At 40.8% G+C, this 20,032-nt stretch overlaps 1 protein-coding gene across 5 annotated transcripts in view; it reads right to left on the reverse strand.

Annotated features, from left to right (window-relative positions):
• LOC121277345 (membrane protein FAM174A-like) overlaps positions 1-20,032 on the reverse strand; it is a 55,570-nt gene that overhangs the window by 14,480 nt on the left and 21,058 nt on the right. For 2 of the 5 annotated variants that reach the window (XR_005942860.1, XR_005942859.1), the window contains exon 3: positions 7,893-7,994. The exons of 2 other annotated variants lie outside the window; for them this stretch is intronic. Coding sequence is in view for 1 of the 3 variants with exons in the window: in XM_041186705.1 (XP_041042639.1) it covers positions 7,748-7,754 (7 nt within the window). In the remaining 2 variants the exon portion in view is untranslated. Of the gene's footprint in view, positions 1-7,732; positions 7,755-7,892; positions 7,995-20,032 lie in introns of those variants that run through there. One more of the 5 variants, XM_041186705.1, reaches the window with a different exon arrangement.

Consider the following 20,032-nt stretch of genomic DNA (forward strand, 5'->3'; position numbering starts at 1 on the left):
ATTCCAGAATTTTGACCCAGCGACAGTGAAGGAATGGCAGTATATTCCAAGTCAGGATGGTGAGTGACTTGGAGGGGAACTTCCAGGTGGTGGTGTTCCCATCTGCCGCCCTTGTCCTTCTAGATGGTAGTGGCTGAGGGTTTGGAAGGTCTAAGGAACCTTGGTGAATTCCTGCAGTGCATCTTGTAGATGGTACATACTGCTGCTACTGTACATCTGAGGTGGAGGGAGTGAATGTTTGTGGATGTGAAACCAATCAAGCAGGTTGCTTTGTCCTGGATGGTGTCAAGCTTCTGAGTGTTGTGAGAGCTGCACTTATCCAGGCAAGTGGGGAGTATTCCATCACACTCCTGACTTGTGCCTTGTACTTGGTGGACAGGCTTTGGGGAATCAGGAGGTGAGTTACTTGTCACATGATTCCTAGTCTCTGACCTGCTCTTGTAGCCACAATATTTAAATGGCTAGTCCAGTTCAGTTTCTGGTCAATAATAACCCCAAGGATATTGATAGTGTGGGATTCAGTGATGGTAACGCCATTGAACATCAAAGGGCATTGGTTGGGTTCTCTTTTTGGAAATGGTCATTGCCTGACACTTGTATGGCACGGATGTTACTTGCCACTTGTCAGCCCAAGTCTGGATATTGTCCAGGTCTTGCTGCATTTGGACATGGACTGCTTCAGTATCTGAAGAATCGTAAATGGTGCTGAACATTGCGCAATCATCAGCGAACATCCCCACTTCTGACCTTATGATGGAAGGAAAGTCATTGATGAAGCAGCTGAAGATGAGGATACTACCCTGAGGAACTCCTGCAGTGATCTCCTGCAGCTGAGATGAATGACCTCCAACAACCACAACCACCTTCCTTTGTCCTAGGAATGACTCTAACCAGTGGAGAGTTTTCACCCCCAATTCCTGTCGATTCCAGTTTTGCTGTGGCTCCTTGATACCACACTCAGTCAAATATGGCCTTGATGTCAAGAGCAATCACTCTCACCTCACCTTGGGAGTTCAGTTCTTTTGTCCATATTTGAACCAAGGCTGTAATGAGGTCAGGAGCTGAGTGGCCCTGGTGGAACCCAAACTGGGCATCAGTGAGCAGGTTATTGCTAAGCAAGTGCCGCTTGATAGCACTGTTGATGACCCCTTCCATTATTTTACTGATGATCAAGAGTAGACTGATGGGGTTATAATTGACCGGGTTGGATTTGTCCTGCTTTTTGTGTACAGGACATACCTGGGCAATTTATCACAAAGCCAGGTAGATGCCAGTGTTTTAGCTGTACTGGAAGAGCTTGGCTAGCGGCGCAGCAAGTTCTGGAGCACGTCTTCAGTGTTACTGCCAGAATATTGTCAGGCCCCATAGACTATGCACTATCCAGTGCCTTCAGGCATTTCGTGATATCACATCAGGGATGCTGGGGACCTCCAGTGTAGGCCGAGATGGATCAACCGCTCAGCACGTCTGGCTGAAGATTTTAGCAAATGCTTCAGCCTTATTTTTGCACTGATGTACTGGGCTCCCCATCATTGAGGATGGGGAAATTTGCGGACCCTCTGCTTCCAGTGAGTTGTTTAACTGTTCACCACCATTCACGACTGGATGTGGCAGGACAGCAGAGCTTAGATCTGATTCCTTAGTTTTGGGATTGCTTAGCTCTGTCTATCATAGTCCCCACACTATTTATCACATATAGTAGGATGCTACATCCTCTTCACTATTATAATTACTGGAAACAGTGATATTTATCCTTAAATCCTCCAGAACATATGGTTCTGGTTCAGTTATCTTAATTTTATTTGAAAACTTATTTGATTTAATAAGATGCACTTACAAATGACAAGTTTTATGAATTGATCAATAGCTTCTGTAAGTCATAATGATAAAATTGAAGAGTGTCTTTTCAATCAAGGTAGATGAATTTATCCCCATTAAATGCGTCTTACTTACTACAATCCGAGTGACTTGAAAATATCGATTTGAAACCAAAATAAACATTTTCTATTACTGACATGTAATGGATATTTATTACAACTACATAATTTAAATATTTTATAGCATATTTATTTTAATTTCCACATTTAGAAAAGTGGCTGCATAAGTTTTGTCTGGGTGACAAGCTCCATAAAGTAATCTGTGCTTGTATTTTCTTCTTCATAGCTGAAGTTGCTCAATATGTAGCACAGTTGAAGGAAAGTAATTCTTAAGACAATACTTTTCCTCAGGGAGTACTCTTCCCTTTTATATTTAAAAAAATATATCTTTAGAAAAAAAAAAAAATTTTTTTTTAAGCAGCTGAGGCACATGATTTTGGGACTCCACCCCTTGCTAGATTATTCAGTGACATTTGGAGCATCATCACAGAAAACTGTGGCCAGCTGGCTCTCGACTTCACTCAGGTCAAAGTGCTAATCCAAAATGGTAGGGCACACATAATAGATCAACAACTTATATAGTTCCTTGAATTAAATTAAACAACCTAAAATGTATTATAAAGCAAATTCTGACAGATGGTCAAAAGCTTGACCAAAGAGATAGGTTTTAAGGAGCATCCTGAAGGAGAAAAGAGGTAGTGAGGTGGATGCTCGAGAGGCTGGAATTATATAAACTCAGTTATCTCAGAGAGTTGAGGGGCTGTAGATTGCAGAGATAGGGAGGGGCGAAGCCATGGATGGATTTAAAAATAAGGGTGAGAATTTTAAAATCAAACCACTGCTTAAGTGAGAGCTCGTGCTGGTCATCAAGCATTGGGGTATTAGGTGACTGGGGAATGGTGCAAGTAGGCACACTGGCAACATGATCTTGGATGATCTGAAGTTTATGATGGATAGAATGTGGAAGGCATTGGGATAGTCAGATCTAGAGGCAACAAAAGGCATGGGCAAAGGTTTTAGCAGAGTAGTTGAGGCAGGGGCAGAGTCAGGTGATGTTATAATGTGGAAATGGATTGTCTTAGTGATGGTGTGGATATGTGGTTGGAAGCTCACTTTGGGTACAAATTTGAAACCAAGATTGTTTTATTCTGGTTCAGCCTCGAGACAGTTGCCAGGGAGAGGGGGATGGAAGTAGTTGCCAGGGAATGGAGTTTGTAGCACTGAATGAAGGCAATGGTTTCGGTCTTCCCAATTTTTAACTGATAGAACTTTCTGCTCAGCGACTACTGAATATCGGACAAGCAGCAACAGTAGTGGTAAGGAGGCAGATCTGGATATCGTCAACCTACAGTGAAAACTAATGCTCGAGAAGGACTTAAGGTATATGCAAAATAAACGGGTGGGGTGGATAAGCGTAGATCCTTGGGGGATACTGCAATAATGGTACAGGAGCAGGAAGTGAATCCACTGCAGGTGACACTGACTCCGGTTAGATAGATACGAATGGAATCAGGCCAGTGCAGAACCTCTCCCCTTTATGCAGCTGAGTGATGTTGCAGTAGGATTGTATGTTCACCCATGTTTGCTGCAGACAGATTGAAAAGGACAAGGGGGAATCGACTGCCTTTGACACAATCACATTTGTGAATTTGATAATTGCAATTTCTGTACTATGATGAGCAAAGACCCGATTAGAGGAATTCAACATGGACTTCCAGGAACGATAGGTCTGGGAGGTGACAATACTGTCAAGGACTTTGGAAAGGAAAAGGAGGTTGGAGATGAGGTAGTTTGCAAGGGCGGTGGGGTCAAGGGTTGGTTTCTTTGAGCAGAGAAGTGATGACTGCCATTTTGAAGGAGAAAGGGATAGTACCTGAAGAGAGAGGACTGTTAAACTATAACAGCTAATATGGGGACTAGGGAGGGACGCTGTGTGGTCAGCAATTTGGTAGGAACAGGACAAGGGAAGTCTCATGAACAAGATGAATTCTGAGGGCACAAGGAGAAATAGGAGAGGAACTAGAGAGCTATATGATTTCCGGGTTAGGGCAGAGTGGAACTTCGGCCAAATGAGCTAGGGGAAGGGAAAAGCAGTTGATCAGATGGTCTCAATAATGAAGAAGTGGTGCATGAGCTCCTCATGTTTATTGTTGGAGGTGAGAGCGAAGGAGACAGGGAGAGGGGTTTCAGAAAATGGTTTACAGTAGGAAAAAGAAGCCAGAGGTTATCTTTACAGTGTTAGGGTTGCATGGCATCTTCCATGGTTTTATGAAACAACTAATTTTTTTCAAAAGATACTCATTTTAATTTGCTGAGGATGTTAAAATTCTGAGTAAAGACCCAATTTCACATAGATGTAAACATTTTACAATGAGCTAGAGGCACAGATTCACCACAGGCTAACAGAGCTATGAATAGTATATACAAAACACTAGCCTTCACTTGTAGAGGAAAGGACCTCAACGTTACATTAACTGATATGGAATCATCATTAGAGTAGACAGAATACTGTTCACAGTTCTGGTTCCCATATTACAAAAAAGGATAAAGAAGCACTGGAGAAAGTGCAAAAGAGATTTATAAGAATGATCCCACAACCAAGAAGATACAACTGTCAGGAACTACTGAAAGGCTAGGGTTCTTTTTTTCCTTGAAAAGAGAGAACCAAGTGGTGATTTGAAAGAGGCCTTTAAAATTATTATGGGGTTTGAAAGGGTATACGTAGAGACAATGTTTCCACTTTGGAAGGGGTGGGGGGGGGCGCAGTTTTAAAAATCATTAAATTTGCAATTTGGTACTTCCACTGACCAGGGAAATTCCAATTAATCTAATAAATGTGAAGGCTATTAAGTCTTATCATGCACCTCAGCATTGATTGCTCCCAGCAGCAGCAGTGAGCTTTTTACATTCTTTTGTAAGAGGTTGAGGAAAATGCAAACCACAAATCTATATGCTAATTAATGTTGTGGTAAGTGTATTATCACCATCATGGTGCATTTGCACTCAATTTGCAAGCTTTTATTTTGTAGAACTTAAGTTATCTTTGTAGCAACATCTAATGTATTATTACTGTATTAACTGAACAAAATTTTTCATATTGGTATTACTGTATATGTTAATTTATTTGTTAGGTACCATTCATACCAGTAACAGGGTTCCTAGCTTCACAGAATTGTTACAATGCAGGAGGCCATTTGGCCCATCGTGCCTGCACCAGGTCTCTGAGCATTTTAATAGTGTCAATCTTTTCCCCCGTAACCCTGCACATAATTTAAATAGAAACAATCATCCAATGCTTTCTTGAATGCCTCAATCAAACCTGCCTCCACCACATTTCCAGGCAGTGCATTCCAAACCCTACTACATGCTGTGTGAAAAAGTTTTTTCTCGCCTCACATTTGCTTCTTTTGCAAAACACTTTAAAACTGTGCCCTCTGATTCTAGATCCATTTACAAGCAGGAACAGTTTCTCCCTATCTAAAACAAAAACAGAGTTACCTGGAAAAACTCAGCAGGTCTGGCAGCATTGGCGGAGAAGAAAAGAGTTGACGTTTCGAGTCCTCATGACCCTTCGACAGAACTTATCTCTGAATATATAGGATACTGTTAACTACACAATAACAGCAACTGAACACAGTGTACAGGATTGAAGATTTAAAGTATAGGCCATGACCTGGAAGTCGATCTGAATTTTTCCTAAGGAATCCTTTAACAGGCCTATGCAACCTTTTATTTCTCTCAGCCTCTTAACACACCTAAAAAAGTTGCGTAATACACCCTAGATTAAAACAGTTGAGAGGTGACTTTTTGGGAAATGGTCAAAAGGCAGACTTCAGCAGAAATCTTGCACAGCTGAGAGCAGACTTGCTTTGTGTAAACAGGGAGATAAACAGCTCCCAGCAATAAGAGAGGAACAACAATGCTTTGAATCCTAGATAAGACAACTGGGTTCCAAGGCTATCATGTTTTCACTGCTTGGCATGGGAATGCTGGGGAAGCCAATTGTTTTGAGTGTTTGACATGGCTTGGGCGGGCACAGATGGTTCAATTGTCTTTTGTAATTGGCTCATTCAAATGGTAGCTAGGTAGGCAATGACTGGGTTAAATCAGTATCCACAGATTTTGATGTGTAAAAAAGACATAAGATCGGAGATTTGCAGAGGTTTACATATTACATTGACTGGTGCCACAGCATCGGAGGCAGATCATGCAACATTTATGTGGAGACTGTGCTTCTACCCAGTGTGGAACGGCTGTTGCGCTTTGACACTACTGCTCAGACATTAGCATGTGAAAGATCTTATTTACACTGAATAAAACATAACCAACGTCACTAATAAAGGTTATCACCTTATATCATTTCAGAGTTTGGGAAAAAGGGTTAATTGATTCCCTGAAGCCCGATTTTTGACAGAATACAAACTACACAATGTTCATTTACATAGCAACTTTAAATAGGGGAAAAACATCTGAAGTGTAGACAAAAATGGATGCCGCAAATCTTCGTACGCTGCCCCTCCTGTTTGGAATTATGTCCAAACAGCATGTAAAGGGTTCCTTGTGTAGAGAAATTCAAATGCTGATGAACTGATATGCTGAATCAAAAGTATATTTCAGGCTGCTTGGCAGAGGTAATAACTTATGGGACATCTGTCACTTGTCTGTTTATAACTTAATTTCCTGAAGTCTTTGCATTCCCAATCACAACCATGAATCATCAGTCTTCATTAAATTTGTGGCTAGCTCACCTTGTTGCTATACAACATAATACATTTCGCAAAATAAAATAAACACATCACAACATTGATGAGATATTCATTTAAAAATTGTTAAATTCAGCTCAATTTGAACCTGCTTAAAATTTTAATTGTGCACTTTATGCATTTGTACAATTGTACAAGGGGGATGCTCATCACTGTCTGCTTTGAACATTCAACTTGTTTCTTTCCCAATAAAAGCTGGAAATAACTTATATTAACATATTTTTATTAATCTTCAGCAAGCTAAAGAATGCTAATGCTGGCACATCTTTCCAATTGAGATGTGCATTGTCAGATCTCCTTATTGTACCAATGTGACATTTCTTTTGCCTGTACCTCAATCGACATGGCTCCTCAGAGAAAGCATGTTATGAGCAGTTGCATGCTTTGGGCCCACGAAACCAATCATTGGATTGAGACTGACCAAAATCTATTTACAATAGGCTAATACAGCCTGAAAACTTAAGGCTCATCCTGCCAGCCTGTCCTGGCTCAAATGCACATTCCAGAGGTCATAGGTCAGTGTGCCTCGGTAAACTCAGTACCCGAATGTTACCAACATTTATTAAAAATCTAATTGACCACACAGATGTGGAACAACAGAGTTCTGCAGAACAACCTCATCAAACATAAAGCACTCAAGAGGCGGAATGGAAGGGGTAAAACAGCATTGGGGGGAGGGGATGGTGCGAAGGGAGTGGCATGAGGTATGGTTCCCCAAGCGGCGGATTATTTTTGAAAAAGCACTTATTCTACCAACTGAAATTGCAGGATGCAGCTACACACAAGCAAGTAAACTAGCAACCTTTTAAAATGTTCTGCCGTTTTGTCATTTTCCAGTTGTAATTAACTGATCTTTGCTACAATGTGTAATTCTTGATGATTATCAATCAAAAAGCCAGCATTTCAGCTAACCTCAACATCCTACTGAACTCATCAACTGCTCTGTGATTAATTACCTGGACAGTCATGTATATCATAGGACTTGGACAGTCATGTATATCATAGGACTTGGACAGTCATGTATATCATAGGACTTGGACAGTCATGTATATCATAGGACTTGGACAGTCATGTATATCATAGGACTTGGAGCAGTTTTCCACAATCCTAATTCCTGCAAAATAAAGTCATTAAAAGGAAATAAAAATATGAATTAAAATACTTGAGTGTGAATACAGAAGTAGATATGTTAAGACTCAGTTATATGGGAGGGGGTGGAATCAAATAAATCAGCATTGCATTATTTGCTCACCTTTGAGACTACCTAATTATAGCCCAATAGCACATGATAGTTTGTCTTCCAGTGAGCTAGAATGTTTCCACTTGTGGGGATTCCAAACGAGAGGTCATATGTCTAAGAAAATCACGAATAAATTTGATAAAACATTCAGGAAAGACATCGTTATCCAGAGTGGTAAATATGGAACACACAATCACAAGGAGTAATTGAGGCAAAAGGGATTAATCCATTTAAGGGGAATATAGATAAGCACCTTAGAGAGCAAGGAACAGAAGGATATGCTGATGCATCAAAAGGGTATAAACATGGGTATAGACCAGCTGGGATGAATTTCATGTTTCTGTGCTCTAGACACAATGTGCAAGTTTAACTCTTTCAATGATTATTCTGCACATTTTAAAAGAAAAACACTGTATACATCCATAATGTGACCAGAAGGTTGGTAACCTGCTATTCCAGATGTTCCAACAACAACTAGACAAAAGTCCTGTATATTTGAAGAAACAAAATACAATTGTGATTTAGGTTTGTGATTCACTTCCTAATGTAAAAATCTTGGAAATGTGGGGCCTGTATCACAATTTTAACAAAAGTTTTCTACAATAGTAATACTTCTGGGACATAAAGATAAACTGGATAGCTATCAACTACATAATTTGTCTGACATACACAACAGTAGAATGTGAATGAATTAGATTACCTGCATTTTCTGCAGACAGATGCATTGCTTCTGGCGAAGATCCCCCCCCCAACCCCGCGCGGAAAAAGCTAAGTTTCTACTCAGCTTTTTATATATTTATCACATATATATCACAGCTGAATATTTGGACTGGTTTTCTCAGCTGAGCTGCACTGGATAACTTGAGTCTAATCCTGCTAATTCAAAGTCATTTAATACAAATGGCCAATTAATTAAAAATTATTAGCAAAGTTTTACTGTGCTTCATTATTTCAATTACTTAATTAAAATGTTTTTGATAATTTGGCTTTTAAGCACAAAAAATATTGACAGTGATAATCTGTAGATACAATATGTAGTTAATGGAGTCACACATATCCTCAAAGTCCAGAGTACAAAGCTCTAGCATGAACTCCATTGCAAAGCTAATCTTGTAATTAAAAAACAAAAAGTTATCTCAGTACTTAGAGCTAGTGATGCCTTTGCTATTTTATGAAAATTTTAATATCCTGTTAAAATCTGACTTGTGCCTCTTTTTAACCAATCAGTAAAAATTTCCGTAAAGGAACTTTGAACCCAACTTTTCACCAGATTAAAGACATTAACAGCACACAAACTTCTTCATTGAGAAAATCTGAAGACCTTCTATATCACATATCTTTTACATCCTATATCTTCTTGCTTAATGCTAGACTGCAAAGTACTGCTCTATCTTCAATTAAAATTTGTAAAACAATTAAATGATCTGCAATTTTAAGATCCTTTCAGCATAACAAAACTATTTACTAGCCTCAGGTACAATTTGTAATTTTTCATTGAATCAAACTCAAGTATTTTTTCTTGAATAATTAGCTGTGTCAAACTCAGATTCTTGGATCAGAGGGACCCTTTGAAATTTATCTATGACTCCATAAATCTATAGAAGACATTATAGAGTTCATTTCAGATTTGCCAGACTTCAGCAACTCAGCTTGAAAAAGTCAGCATATCCTTATTAAAAATTTGCTCAAAAGATGTTCTATTAAAAATATTTACTATTTACTATAATTAGCTTGAGTGTAAAGGGCGTATTACCCCTATCAAAAAGAGGGAAACACATGAATTAGGAGTAGGCCACTTGGCCCCTCATGCCTGCTCTGCCATTCAATTGGATCAGGGCTGATCTGAATGTAACCTCATCCCCCCTTGTTAATCGAGAATCTATCTAGCTCTGCCTTAATAATATTCAAAGACTCTGCTTCCACTGTCTTTTGAGGAAGAGTTCCAAAGACACTCAACCCTCAGAGGAAAAAAATTCTCATCTTTCTTAAATGAGTGGCCCCTTATTTTTAAACAGTGACCCCTAGTTTTAGAGATTTTTCCTCCTCAATTTTTTAAAAAATGTTGTCCTTTTCCTGTTTATGTACCTTGCTCCTCTTCCTCAAGTACAGTAATTGTTAAAAAAATAATTTGCTCCCTTGGTGGCTCAGTAAGTTAATAGGACCAAACCATGCAGCTTATAGAAATTTACAAGACAGAAGGATGTCATTTGGCCCATCGTGCCTCTGTCAACTCTGTTATCGTAGGACATTTAGAAAATCATAACACAAACAAAGTCAACATGGTTTTGTGAAAGGGAAATAGTGTTTGGTTAATTTATTAGAGTTCTTGGAGGAAATAAATAGTAGGGTGGATAATAGGAAACCAGTAGGTGTGGTGTATTTGGATTTTGAAAGGCATTTGATAAGGTGCCACCTTACTGTACAAGGTAAGAGTTCATGGTGTTGGGGGTGATATATTACCCTGGGTAGAGTATTAGTTAGCTAATGGAAGCAGAGAGTCAGAATAGGGATAAATGGGTAGTTTTTGGGTTGGCAAACTATAACTAGTGGAATATCATGGGGATCTGTGCTGGGAGCCTCAACTATTTGCAATCCACATCAATGACTTGGATAAAGAGACCAAGTATATGGTAGCTAAATTTGCAGATGATAAAGATTGGTGGGAAAGCAAGTTGTGAAGAGGGCACAAAGAGCCTGCAAAGGGATATAGGTGGTTAAGTGAGTGAGCAAACATTTGGCAGATGGAATATAATGTGGAAAAATGGTCCATAGTGCCCAATGCTTACCTAGTTTTGAGCTACTAGATCAGTTCTGAATCAGTTTCACTTAACATGCTGATTATGCCACACAACACAACAAAGTTTCCTCAATGTGAAGACTAGACTTTTTTCCCATAAAGACTATGCAGTGGCCACTTTGGCATGAAAAATATAAAAACAGTATTATTTAAATGGGGAGGCACTGAAGAAATCTGTGGTACAGGGGGATCTTTGCATCCTAGCACATGGATCACAAAAAGCCTGGATGCAGTTACAGCAAGTGATTGGGAAGGCAAATGGAATGATGGCCTTTATTGCAAGGGGAATGGAGTATAAAAGTTGTGAAGTGTCCCTACAGCTGTACGGGCCTAAGCAAGACTGCGTCTGGAGTTGTATGCACAGTTTTGGTCTCCTTACTTAAGGATGTATATATTTGCATTGGAAGCAGTTTAGAGATGATTCACTTGGCTAATTCCTAGGATGAAGGGGTTGTTTTATGGGGGAAGGTGGAGCAGGTTAGGCTTATATACATTGGAGGTTGGAAACATGAGAGGTGATCTTATTGAAACATAGGGGACTTGACAGCATGGATGGGATGATGTTCCACTCGTGGAGGAATCTAGAACTAGGAGACAGAGTTTTAAAATAAGGGGTCTCTCCCTTAAGATAGAGATGAGGAGGAATTTCTTCTGTCAGAGGTTTGTTAGACTTTGGGATTTTTTTCCCCAGACACCAGTGGAAGCTGGGTCATCGAATGCACTGAGTTACAGTTTTTTGATCACCAAGGTATCTGGGGAGCAGGCAGAAAAGCACAGATAAGGTCACAATCAGATCAGCCATGATCTTGTTGAATGGCAGTACAGGCTTGAGGGGCCAAATGGTCTACTCCTGCTGCTATTTCTTATGATCTTAATCCAAAAACCAATTTCAAGGCTCCATTTACTTCCCAAAGCTCTGTACCTTTCTCTGCTTCAAATATTTGTGTACCTACCCCTGGAAAGATGCAGAGATTTCTGCCTCAGCACTGTATTTGAATTTGGGGCCTACCTAAATTGAAGGTGAGAGCAAAGAAAGGGGCTAGGAGGAATTTCTTTAGAGTTTTTGCAATAAGGATTGTTCTCTATGTGAACACCACTTGGTGGAAACACTGAGGACTCAGAATGCACTCTGGGCAGAGGACTTCAATGTCCATCACCAAGGGTGGCTCAGTGGCACCACTATTGACCAAGCAGGCCAAGTCATGAAGGTCATATTTGTTAAACCGGCCCTGCAGCAGGTGGTAAGGGAACCAACAAGAGGGAAAGACCTATTTAACCTAGTGCTCACTAATCTGTCACAAATGTATTTGTCCACGACAGTATTCACAGGAGTGACCACTGCATAGTCTTTATGGGGAAAAAATCTAGTCCTCACATTGAGGAAACTCTGTTGTGTTGTGCGGCATAATCAGCATGCTAAGTGAAACTGATTCAGAACTGATCTAGTAGCTCAAAACTATGTAAGCATTGGGCACTGTGGACCATCAGCAGCAGAATTGCATTCATCATAACCTTTAATTTCATGGTCTGGCAGGTCCCTTACTCTATCATTACATACTAGCGTATGAAATAGAAGGAGTAGGCCATTTGGCTTCAAGAGCCGGATCCACCATTCAATAAGATCATGGCTGATCTAGTAAACCTCCTCTGATTTACCTCCAATGCATTTACATCCTTCTTTAAACAAGGAGACCAAAACTACACAATATTCGAGATGTGGTCTCACCAATGCCCTGTATAACTGAAGCATAACATCCTTACTTATGTGTGCAATTCCTCTTGCAATAAAGGAGAACATCCAATAGCCTTCTTAATTACTTGCTGTACCAGCATACTAACTTTTCGTGACTCATGCACTAGAAAACCTAGATCTCTCTGCACCTTGGAATTCTGCAGTCGTTCTCCGTTTAAGTAATATTCTGCTTTTTTATTCTTCTTGCTAACAACTACACATTTGCCCACTTAACACTACCTGCCATATTTTTGCCCACTCAATCTATATCCGTTTGCAACCTCCTTATGTCCTCTTCATATCATACTTTCCTACCCCATCTTGTCACCTGCAAATTTAGCTTCCATGCCTTCTCTCCCCTCATGTAAGTCATTGATATAAATTATAAAAAGTTGAGGCCCCAGCACAGACACGTGGGGCTCCACTCGTCACATCCTTACATTACATTCAAGCCAGTGGACCAATAATGAGGAGAGTAGGATAACATGCCAGTGGCAACATCAGACATAGCTAAAAATTAGGTTCCAACTTGAAGTTAAAACAGAAGACTAGGTGCATGCTAAACAGCAGAATTGACAGTTAAACAATCCCATTACCAATGTGTCATATCAAAACTTGAAGACAATTAAACAACTAACGGGAAAAGGAGACTGCATGAATATCTGTATCTTCAATGGTGGCAAAGGCCATCATGTGAATGCAAGAGACAGGGTTAGGGGCTTGCACCCATCTTTCGCCAGAGGTACTGAAAGCATGATCCATCTCAGCTTCACTGATGTCAGATTTAAGCCAATTAAATTCACTCCATGTGAAATCACAGCATGACTGAGGGCACTGGATACATCCTCGCGGTAGTGCTAAAGACGGTGCTCCAGAGCTAGGCATGAACCTAACCAAGATATTCCAGTATAGCACTGGCATCTACCTGAAAGCAGAAAACTAGGTATGCCCTGTCCACAAAAAGCAGGACAAATCTGATCAATCTACTCTAAATCATCAAAGTGATGGAAGGGGTCATCAGCAATGTAATCAAGTGTCATTTACTTATCAATAACCAGATCACTGATCCTCAGTTTGGGTTTTGCCAGGACTACTCTGTTCAAGGCATCATGACAGCCTTTGTCCAAACGTGGATAAAAGAGCTGAATTCCAGAGGGGAGGTGAGAATGACTGCCCTTGCAATCAAAGCAGCATTTAACCAAATGCAGTTTAGGTGCTCCCAAAATGCTGTCAGGGAGTTCTAGGACTTTGACCCAGCGACAGTGAAGAATCAGCGATATAGTTCCAAGTCAGGATGGTGTGTGGCTTGGAGGGGAACTTGCAGGTGGTATTGATTCCATGCATCTGCTGTCCTTGTCCTGCTATGTGGTAGAGGTCGCAGATTTGGAAGGAGCCTTTGAGAGTTGCTGCAGTTCATCTTGTAGATGGTACACACTGCCATCTCTCTTGTTAGAGATGGTCATTGCCTGACATTTGTGTGGCATGAGTGTTCCTTTCCCTTTATCAGTCCAAGCCTGAATGTCCAGGTCTTACAGCATATGGACACAGACTGCTTCAGTATCTAAGGAGTCGCAAATGGTGCCGAAAAATCATGCAGTCATCAGTAAACATCCCCATCTGTGACCTGATGATGGAGGGAAGGATAACAGCACACAGTCATCTCCCAAGCTGCCCTCCAAGTTACAAACCATCATGGCCTGGGTATACATATCCATTCTTTCATAATCACTGGGTCAAAATCCTGAAATTCCTATGGTTGCAGAGGTTCAAAAAGGCAGTCCACCATCACCTTCTCAAGGACAAACAGGGATGGGAGTAAATGTTGGCCTCGTCGGTGGTGCTTGCACACCAACAAAAAAAATACTAACCTTACACACTAGGTGCTCCAGCATCTTCAAACAATCACCACCATTCAACATGCACAGGTATTTATATTACAACGGGCATGTAACGCAAAGCAATCTAGTACTATTATAACTTGGCTGACACAGCAAAGCAATATTATTTATAAAAAACACCCTCACAAATTTATACACCATCTTTCATGACTATTGGACTAAAACTTTAAAATAAGCACTTTAAAGCCAATTAAATACTTTAAGTGTAATCACTGTTGTAATGTAAGAATCACAGCAGCCAATTTGCACACAGCAAGCTCCCACAGACAGCAATGTGATAGTTATCAATTAATCTGTCTACTGCCGATAGTAATCCGGTAACTCTCAGAAAATAACAGCTGTTTGAGAGACACAGGCAGAGAGAGACAAGGCAGATACTGCCACGGAGAAGCAGGATGCCTGTAGGAATTTGTTTTTTGTTCGAACAGAAAGGAATAGAACGGACGGAACTTGAGACTTAAGGAACCACGAGTCAGAGGTGGGTCTTGCTGGTGGAATCTGGATATGGAATACTCAGGCTAAATGGAACAACTTTTGAAAGCCATTGCAAGTTGCAAACTAGCACAACAGAGAGAACTGAGCCTGCAGGAGACTCAAGAGTAACACTGGACTTGTTCTTGTAATGCTACACATCTGCCAGAACTGCAGTGTACAGCGAAAGGGGTGGCAAAACATATCTTGATTGCTTTAGTTAGTTAATGCAAAAATACTTTTCCTTTAGTTTGATGTAAGTAATGTTTGAGTTTCTTTGATTCTAGTTTGTTGTAGTAAAAGTCTTAAAACGTGAACTCTTAATCTTTGGTTTTTTGGAAAATTCATCACTTTTTAAAGGTTGTCAGTCTCTACAGGAACTGTACAATGCAATGTTCAAATCAGTACCACACTGGGGTATCAGCTTAAATTTGGGTACTCAGGTCCTGGGATGGGACTTCAACCCATAACCTTCTGACTCAGGGGTGAGTGCACTACCAACCTGAGCCATAGCTCATTCTAAAATACAGCATTTTATTTATTATTTTTTTTTTACGCAGAGGTAATACAAACATACAAAATAGGAGCAGAAGTAGGTCATTCCGCCCCTTGAGCCTGCTCCACTATTCATTAAGATCATGGCTGACCTGTTTGTGTTTTGAATTCCATATTCCCATCTACCCCGAAACCTTTAATTCCCTTGCCTAACAAGAATCTATCTGCTTCCGCCTTAAAAATAGTCAATGACTCCGCCTCCACCACCTTGAGGCAGACAGTTCTAAAGTTGCACGACCCTCAAAAAAAATTCTCCTCATCTCTTCCTAAAAGAGCAACTCCGAATTTTAAAAGTGACCTCTAGTTCTGGACACACCCACAAGATGAAACATCCTTTCCACGTCCACCGTGTTCACACTGTTCAGGATCTTATATGTTTCAATCAAGTCAGAATCACAGAATCACAAGTCACCCCCCCACTCTTCTAAATTTCAGTGGAAGCAAGCCCAGTCTGTCTAACCCTTCCTCATAAGACAAAACACTCATTCCAGGTGTCAATCTAATAAACCTCTTATGAACCACCTCCAACACTTTTACATCCTTCCTTGAATAAGGAGACGAAAACTGTAATGACTTGGAACTCACTGTCTATGACTGTGGTGAAAGTGGAATAATGGAAACATAGAAAATAGGAACATGAGTAGGTCATTCGGTCCTTCGAGCCTGCTCTGCCATTCAACATGATCATGGCTGATGCTCTATCTCAATGCCATAATATTACTATCTCCCCATACCCCTTGATGTCTTTAGAGTCTAAAAATCTATTTCCTCCTTAAATATATTCAGTGACTTGGCCTCTACAGCCTTCTGTGGTAGAGAATTCCACAGGTTCACCACCCTCTGAGCGACGAAGTTTCTCCTCGTCTCAGTCTTAAATGATCTACCCCATATCCTGAGATTGTGACCTCTTGTTCTAGACCCCCAGCCAGAAGGAACATCATCCCTGCATCTAGTCTGCCTAGCCCTGTCAGAATTTTATATGTTTCAATGAGATCCCCTCTCATGCTTCTCAATTCCAGTGTATACAGGCCTAGTTGACCCAATCTCTCCTCATACAACAATCCTGCCATCCTAGGAGTCAGTCTGGTGAACCATCGCTGCACTCTCTCTGTGGCAAGTATGTCCTCTCTTAGGTAAGATGACCAAAACTACACACAATGCTCGAGGTGTGGTCTCACCAGGACCCTGTACAGTTGCAGTAAGATATCCTTGCTTCTGTACTCAAGTCCTCTCGCAATGAAGGCCAACATACCATTTGCCTTCTTAACTGCTTGCTGCACCTGCATGCTTAGCTTCACATTTATCCACATTTTACTGCATCTGCCATGTATTTGCCCTCTCACTCAACTTATCGAAATTGCCTCAAAGCCTCTTAACATCCTCCTCATCACTCACATTCCCACCATGTTTTGTGTCGTCAGCAAACTTGGAAATCTTACATTTGGTTCCCTCTTCCAAATCATTGATATATATGGTGAATAGCTGGGACCCAAGCACTGATCCCTGTGCTACCCCACTAGTCACGGCCTGCCACTCTGAAAAAGACCCATTTATTCCTACTATTTCCTTTCGGCTAACCAATTCTCAATTCATGCCAATATATTACCCCCATTCCCATGTGCTTTAAGTTTGCACACTAACCTCGTATGTGGGACTTCATCAAAAGCTTTCTGACAATCCAAATGCACCACATCCAATGGTTCTCCCTTGTCTATTTTGCTGGTTACGCCCTCAAAAACTCCAGTAGGTTTGTTAAACATGATTTCCCCTTAAAAAACCATGTTGACTTTGTCTAATCCTGTTGATATTTTCTAAGTGTCCTATTATCACATCCTTTATAATAGACTAACATTTTCCCTACTAAACAGTCTGCAATTCAGTTTCCTCCCTCCCTCCTTTTTTAAATAGTGGGGTTATATTTGCCACCCTCCAATCTTCCGGGGACTGTTCCAAAACCTACAGAATTTTGGAAGATGACAACCAACGCATCCACTATTTCCATAGCCACCTCCTTTAATACCCTGGGATGTAGATTATCAGGCTCTGGGGATTTATCGGCTTTCAGTCCCATTAATTTCTCCAGCACTATTTTTCTAGCAATACTAATTTCCTCCTTCTCCCTAGACCCTTTGTTCCCTAGTGTTTCTGGGAAATTATTTGCATTTTCTTCTGTGAAGACAGAACTAAAGTAGTTGTTTAATTGCTCTGCCATTTCCTTGTTCTCTATTATAAATTCTCCTGTTTCAGACTGTAAGGGACCTACATTTGTTTTCACTTATCTTTTTCTTTTTACATGTTTATAGAAGCTTTTACACTCTGCTTTTATGTTCCTTGCAAGTTAACACTCATACTTTAGTTTTCCCCTCTTTAATCAACGTCTTGGTCCTCCTTTGCTGAATTCTGAATTGCTCCCAACCCTCAGGCTTGCTACTTTTTCTAGTAACTTTATATGACTCCTCTTTGGATCCACGCTATCCTTGATTTCTTTTGTTAGCCATTGCTGGGTCACTTTCCCTGTTGTGTTTTTGTGCCAGAAAGGAATGTATAACTGTTGCAATGAACACAATTGTTGCTTAAATATTAGCTATTGCCTGTCCACCATCATGCCATGCCTTTAAATGAAGTTTCCCGATCTACCTTAGCTAACTCAGGCCTCATATCTTTGTATTTTGCTTTGTTTAGATTTAGGACCCTAGTTTTGGATCAGACTACTTCACTTTCTATCCTAATGAAGAAGTCTATCATGTTAGTCACTGTTGCCTAAAGGACCCGCACAACAAGATTATTAACTAATCCCTTCTCATTACACAATACCAATTCTAGGATAGCCTGTTCCTTACGGTTCTGATCTAAAAAAAAAACGATCTCCAGGAATTCACCCATTGCTATTAATTTGCCCAGTCTATACGTAGATTAAATTCACCCATGATTACTGTAGCACCTTTGTTACATGCTTCTCTAATTTTCTGTTTAATGCCATCCCCTACCTTAGCACTACTGTTTGGAGGCCTGTAGACAACTCCCCCTGACGTTTTCCACCTTTGTTGCTTCTTAGCTCCACCCAGACCGTTGCGGCTTAGTTCCATTCAGACTGATTTTACATCTAGATCTTCTGAGTCAGTATCCTCTATCACTATTGCACTGATTTCATCCTCAACTAATAACACCACCCAACCTCCTTTTCGCCTGTCCTTCCTAAATATCAAGTAGCCTTGGACATTCAGTTCCCAGACCTGGTCACTCTGCAGCCATGTCTCTGTAATCGCAATCATATCATACCTGTTTACATCTATTTGCACTGTTAATTCACCTGCCTTACTGTGAATGCTCCGTGCATTCGGATACAGTGCCTTTAGGCTTGTCTTTTTAACATTTTTACATATTTTTTTTGTACTACGGCCCTATTTGCTACCAGCCCTCATTTCCTCTGCCTTCCACTTTTGCTTTCTACTTTTCTGTCTCTCATTCCCGTCTTTGTTTCACTCTCTTTTGTCTCCCCACTCAGGTTACCATCCCCCTGCCAATCTAGTTTAAACCCTCCCCCACAGTGCTAGTGAATAGCCCGGCGAAGATATTGGGGTGCAACCCATCCAGCTTGTATAGGTCTCATCTTCCCTAGAATCGATTTCAATGCCTCAAGAATCTAAATCTCTCCCTCCTAGACCATTTTTTCAGCCACGCATTGATCTGGTGTATTCTATTCCTGATCTCGCTAGCACTTGGCACTGGGAGTAAACCTGAGATTACTATCTTTGAGGTCCTGCTTTTTAATTTATTTTCTAGTTCCTTACATTCTGCTTTCAGGACCTCATCCCTCTTTTTACCCATGTTATTGATACCAATATGGACCAAAACCTCTAGCTGTTCACCCTCCCCCTTCAGAATGTCCTGCAGTCACCCAATGCAATCTTTGACCGTGGCACCAGGGAGGCAGCATACCATCCTGGTGTCACACCTGCGGCCATAGATAGAGTCCTCTAATACTATTTATACTTGTGCTCTAATACTATTGCCCTCCCACTCTGTCTAGCGGACACCCATTCCTTTTCTGTCTGTGCACCTTTACCTGCTGTGTGACCACCTCACTATATGTGCTATCCACGAAGATCTCATCCTTGCAGATGCTCCACAGTGAACCCAGCCACAGCTCCAGCTCCAAAACGCGGATTTTGAATAGCTGCAGCTAAAGACACTTCCTGCACATGTGGTCATCCTGGACACTGGAAGTGTCCCTGGCTTCCCACATTACGCAGGGGGAGCATTCAACTTGGCCGAGCTGCCCTGTCATGACTTACCTTTAAGTTACTCCCTTTACTTTTACTTCCTCTAATTTAGAGAATATTAATGACATAGGAAATACTCACCAGGTTCTACTTACCAAGGCCACTGCTCTTCTTTCTAAGGCAGAAAATGATTGCTTCCTTCCCTCTTCACTGAACTCCCTCTTTCACCAAACTCTAACTTAAGCACTCTAATGTAGCCCAAAGTAGCACTCTAGTGTATCTAAACTAATCAATGATTTGAACAGGAAATTGGATAGGCACTTGAGGGAAATATACTTGTAGGGCTATGAGGATAAAGCAGGAAATAGGACTGACTTGATTCAGCAAGAGAGTTGGCATGGATTCAATGGGCTGAATGACATCCTTCTATGCCACACTGACTGTGACCTCAGGTGCCAGGAACCTTACAACATCAG

Source organism: Carcharodon carcharias, chromosome 4, assembly GCF_017639515.1.
Source record: "Carcharodon carcharias isolate sCarCar2 chromosome 4, sCarCar2.pri, whole genome shotgun sequence".
Lineage (NCBI taxonomy): Eukaryota > Metazoa > Chordata > Chondrichthyes > Lamniformes > Lamnidae > Carcharodon > Carcharodon carcharias.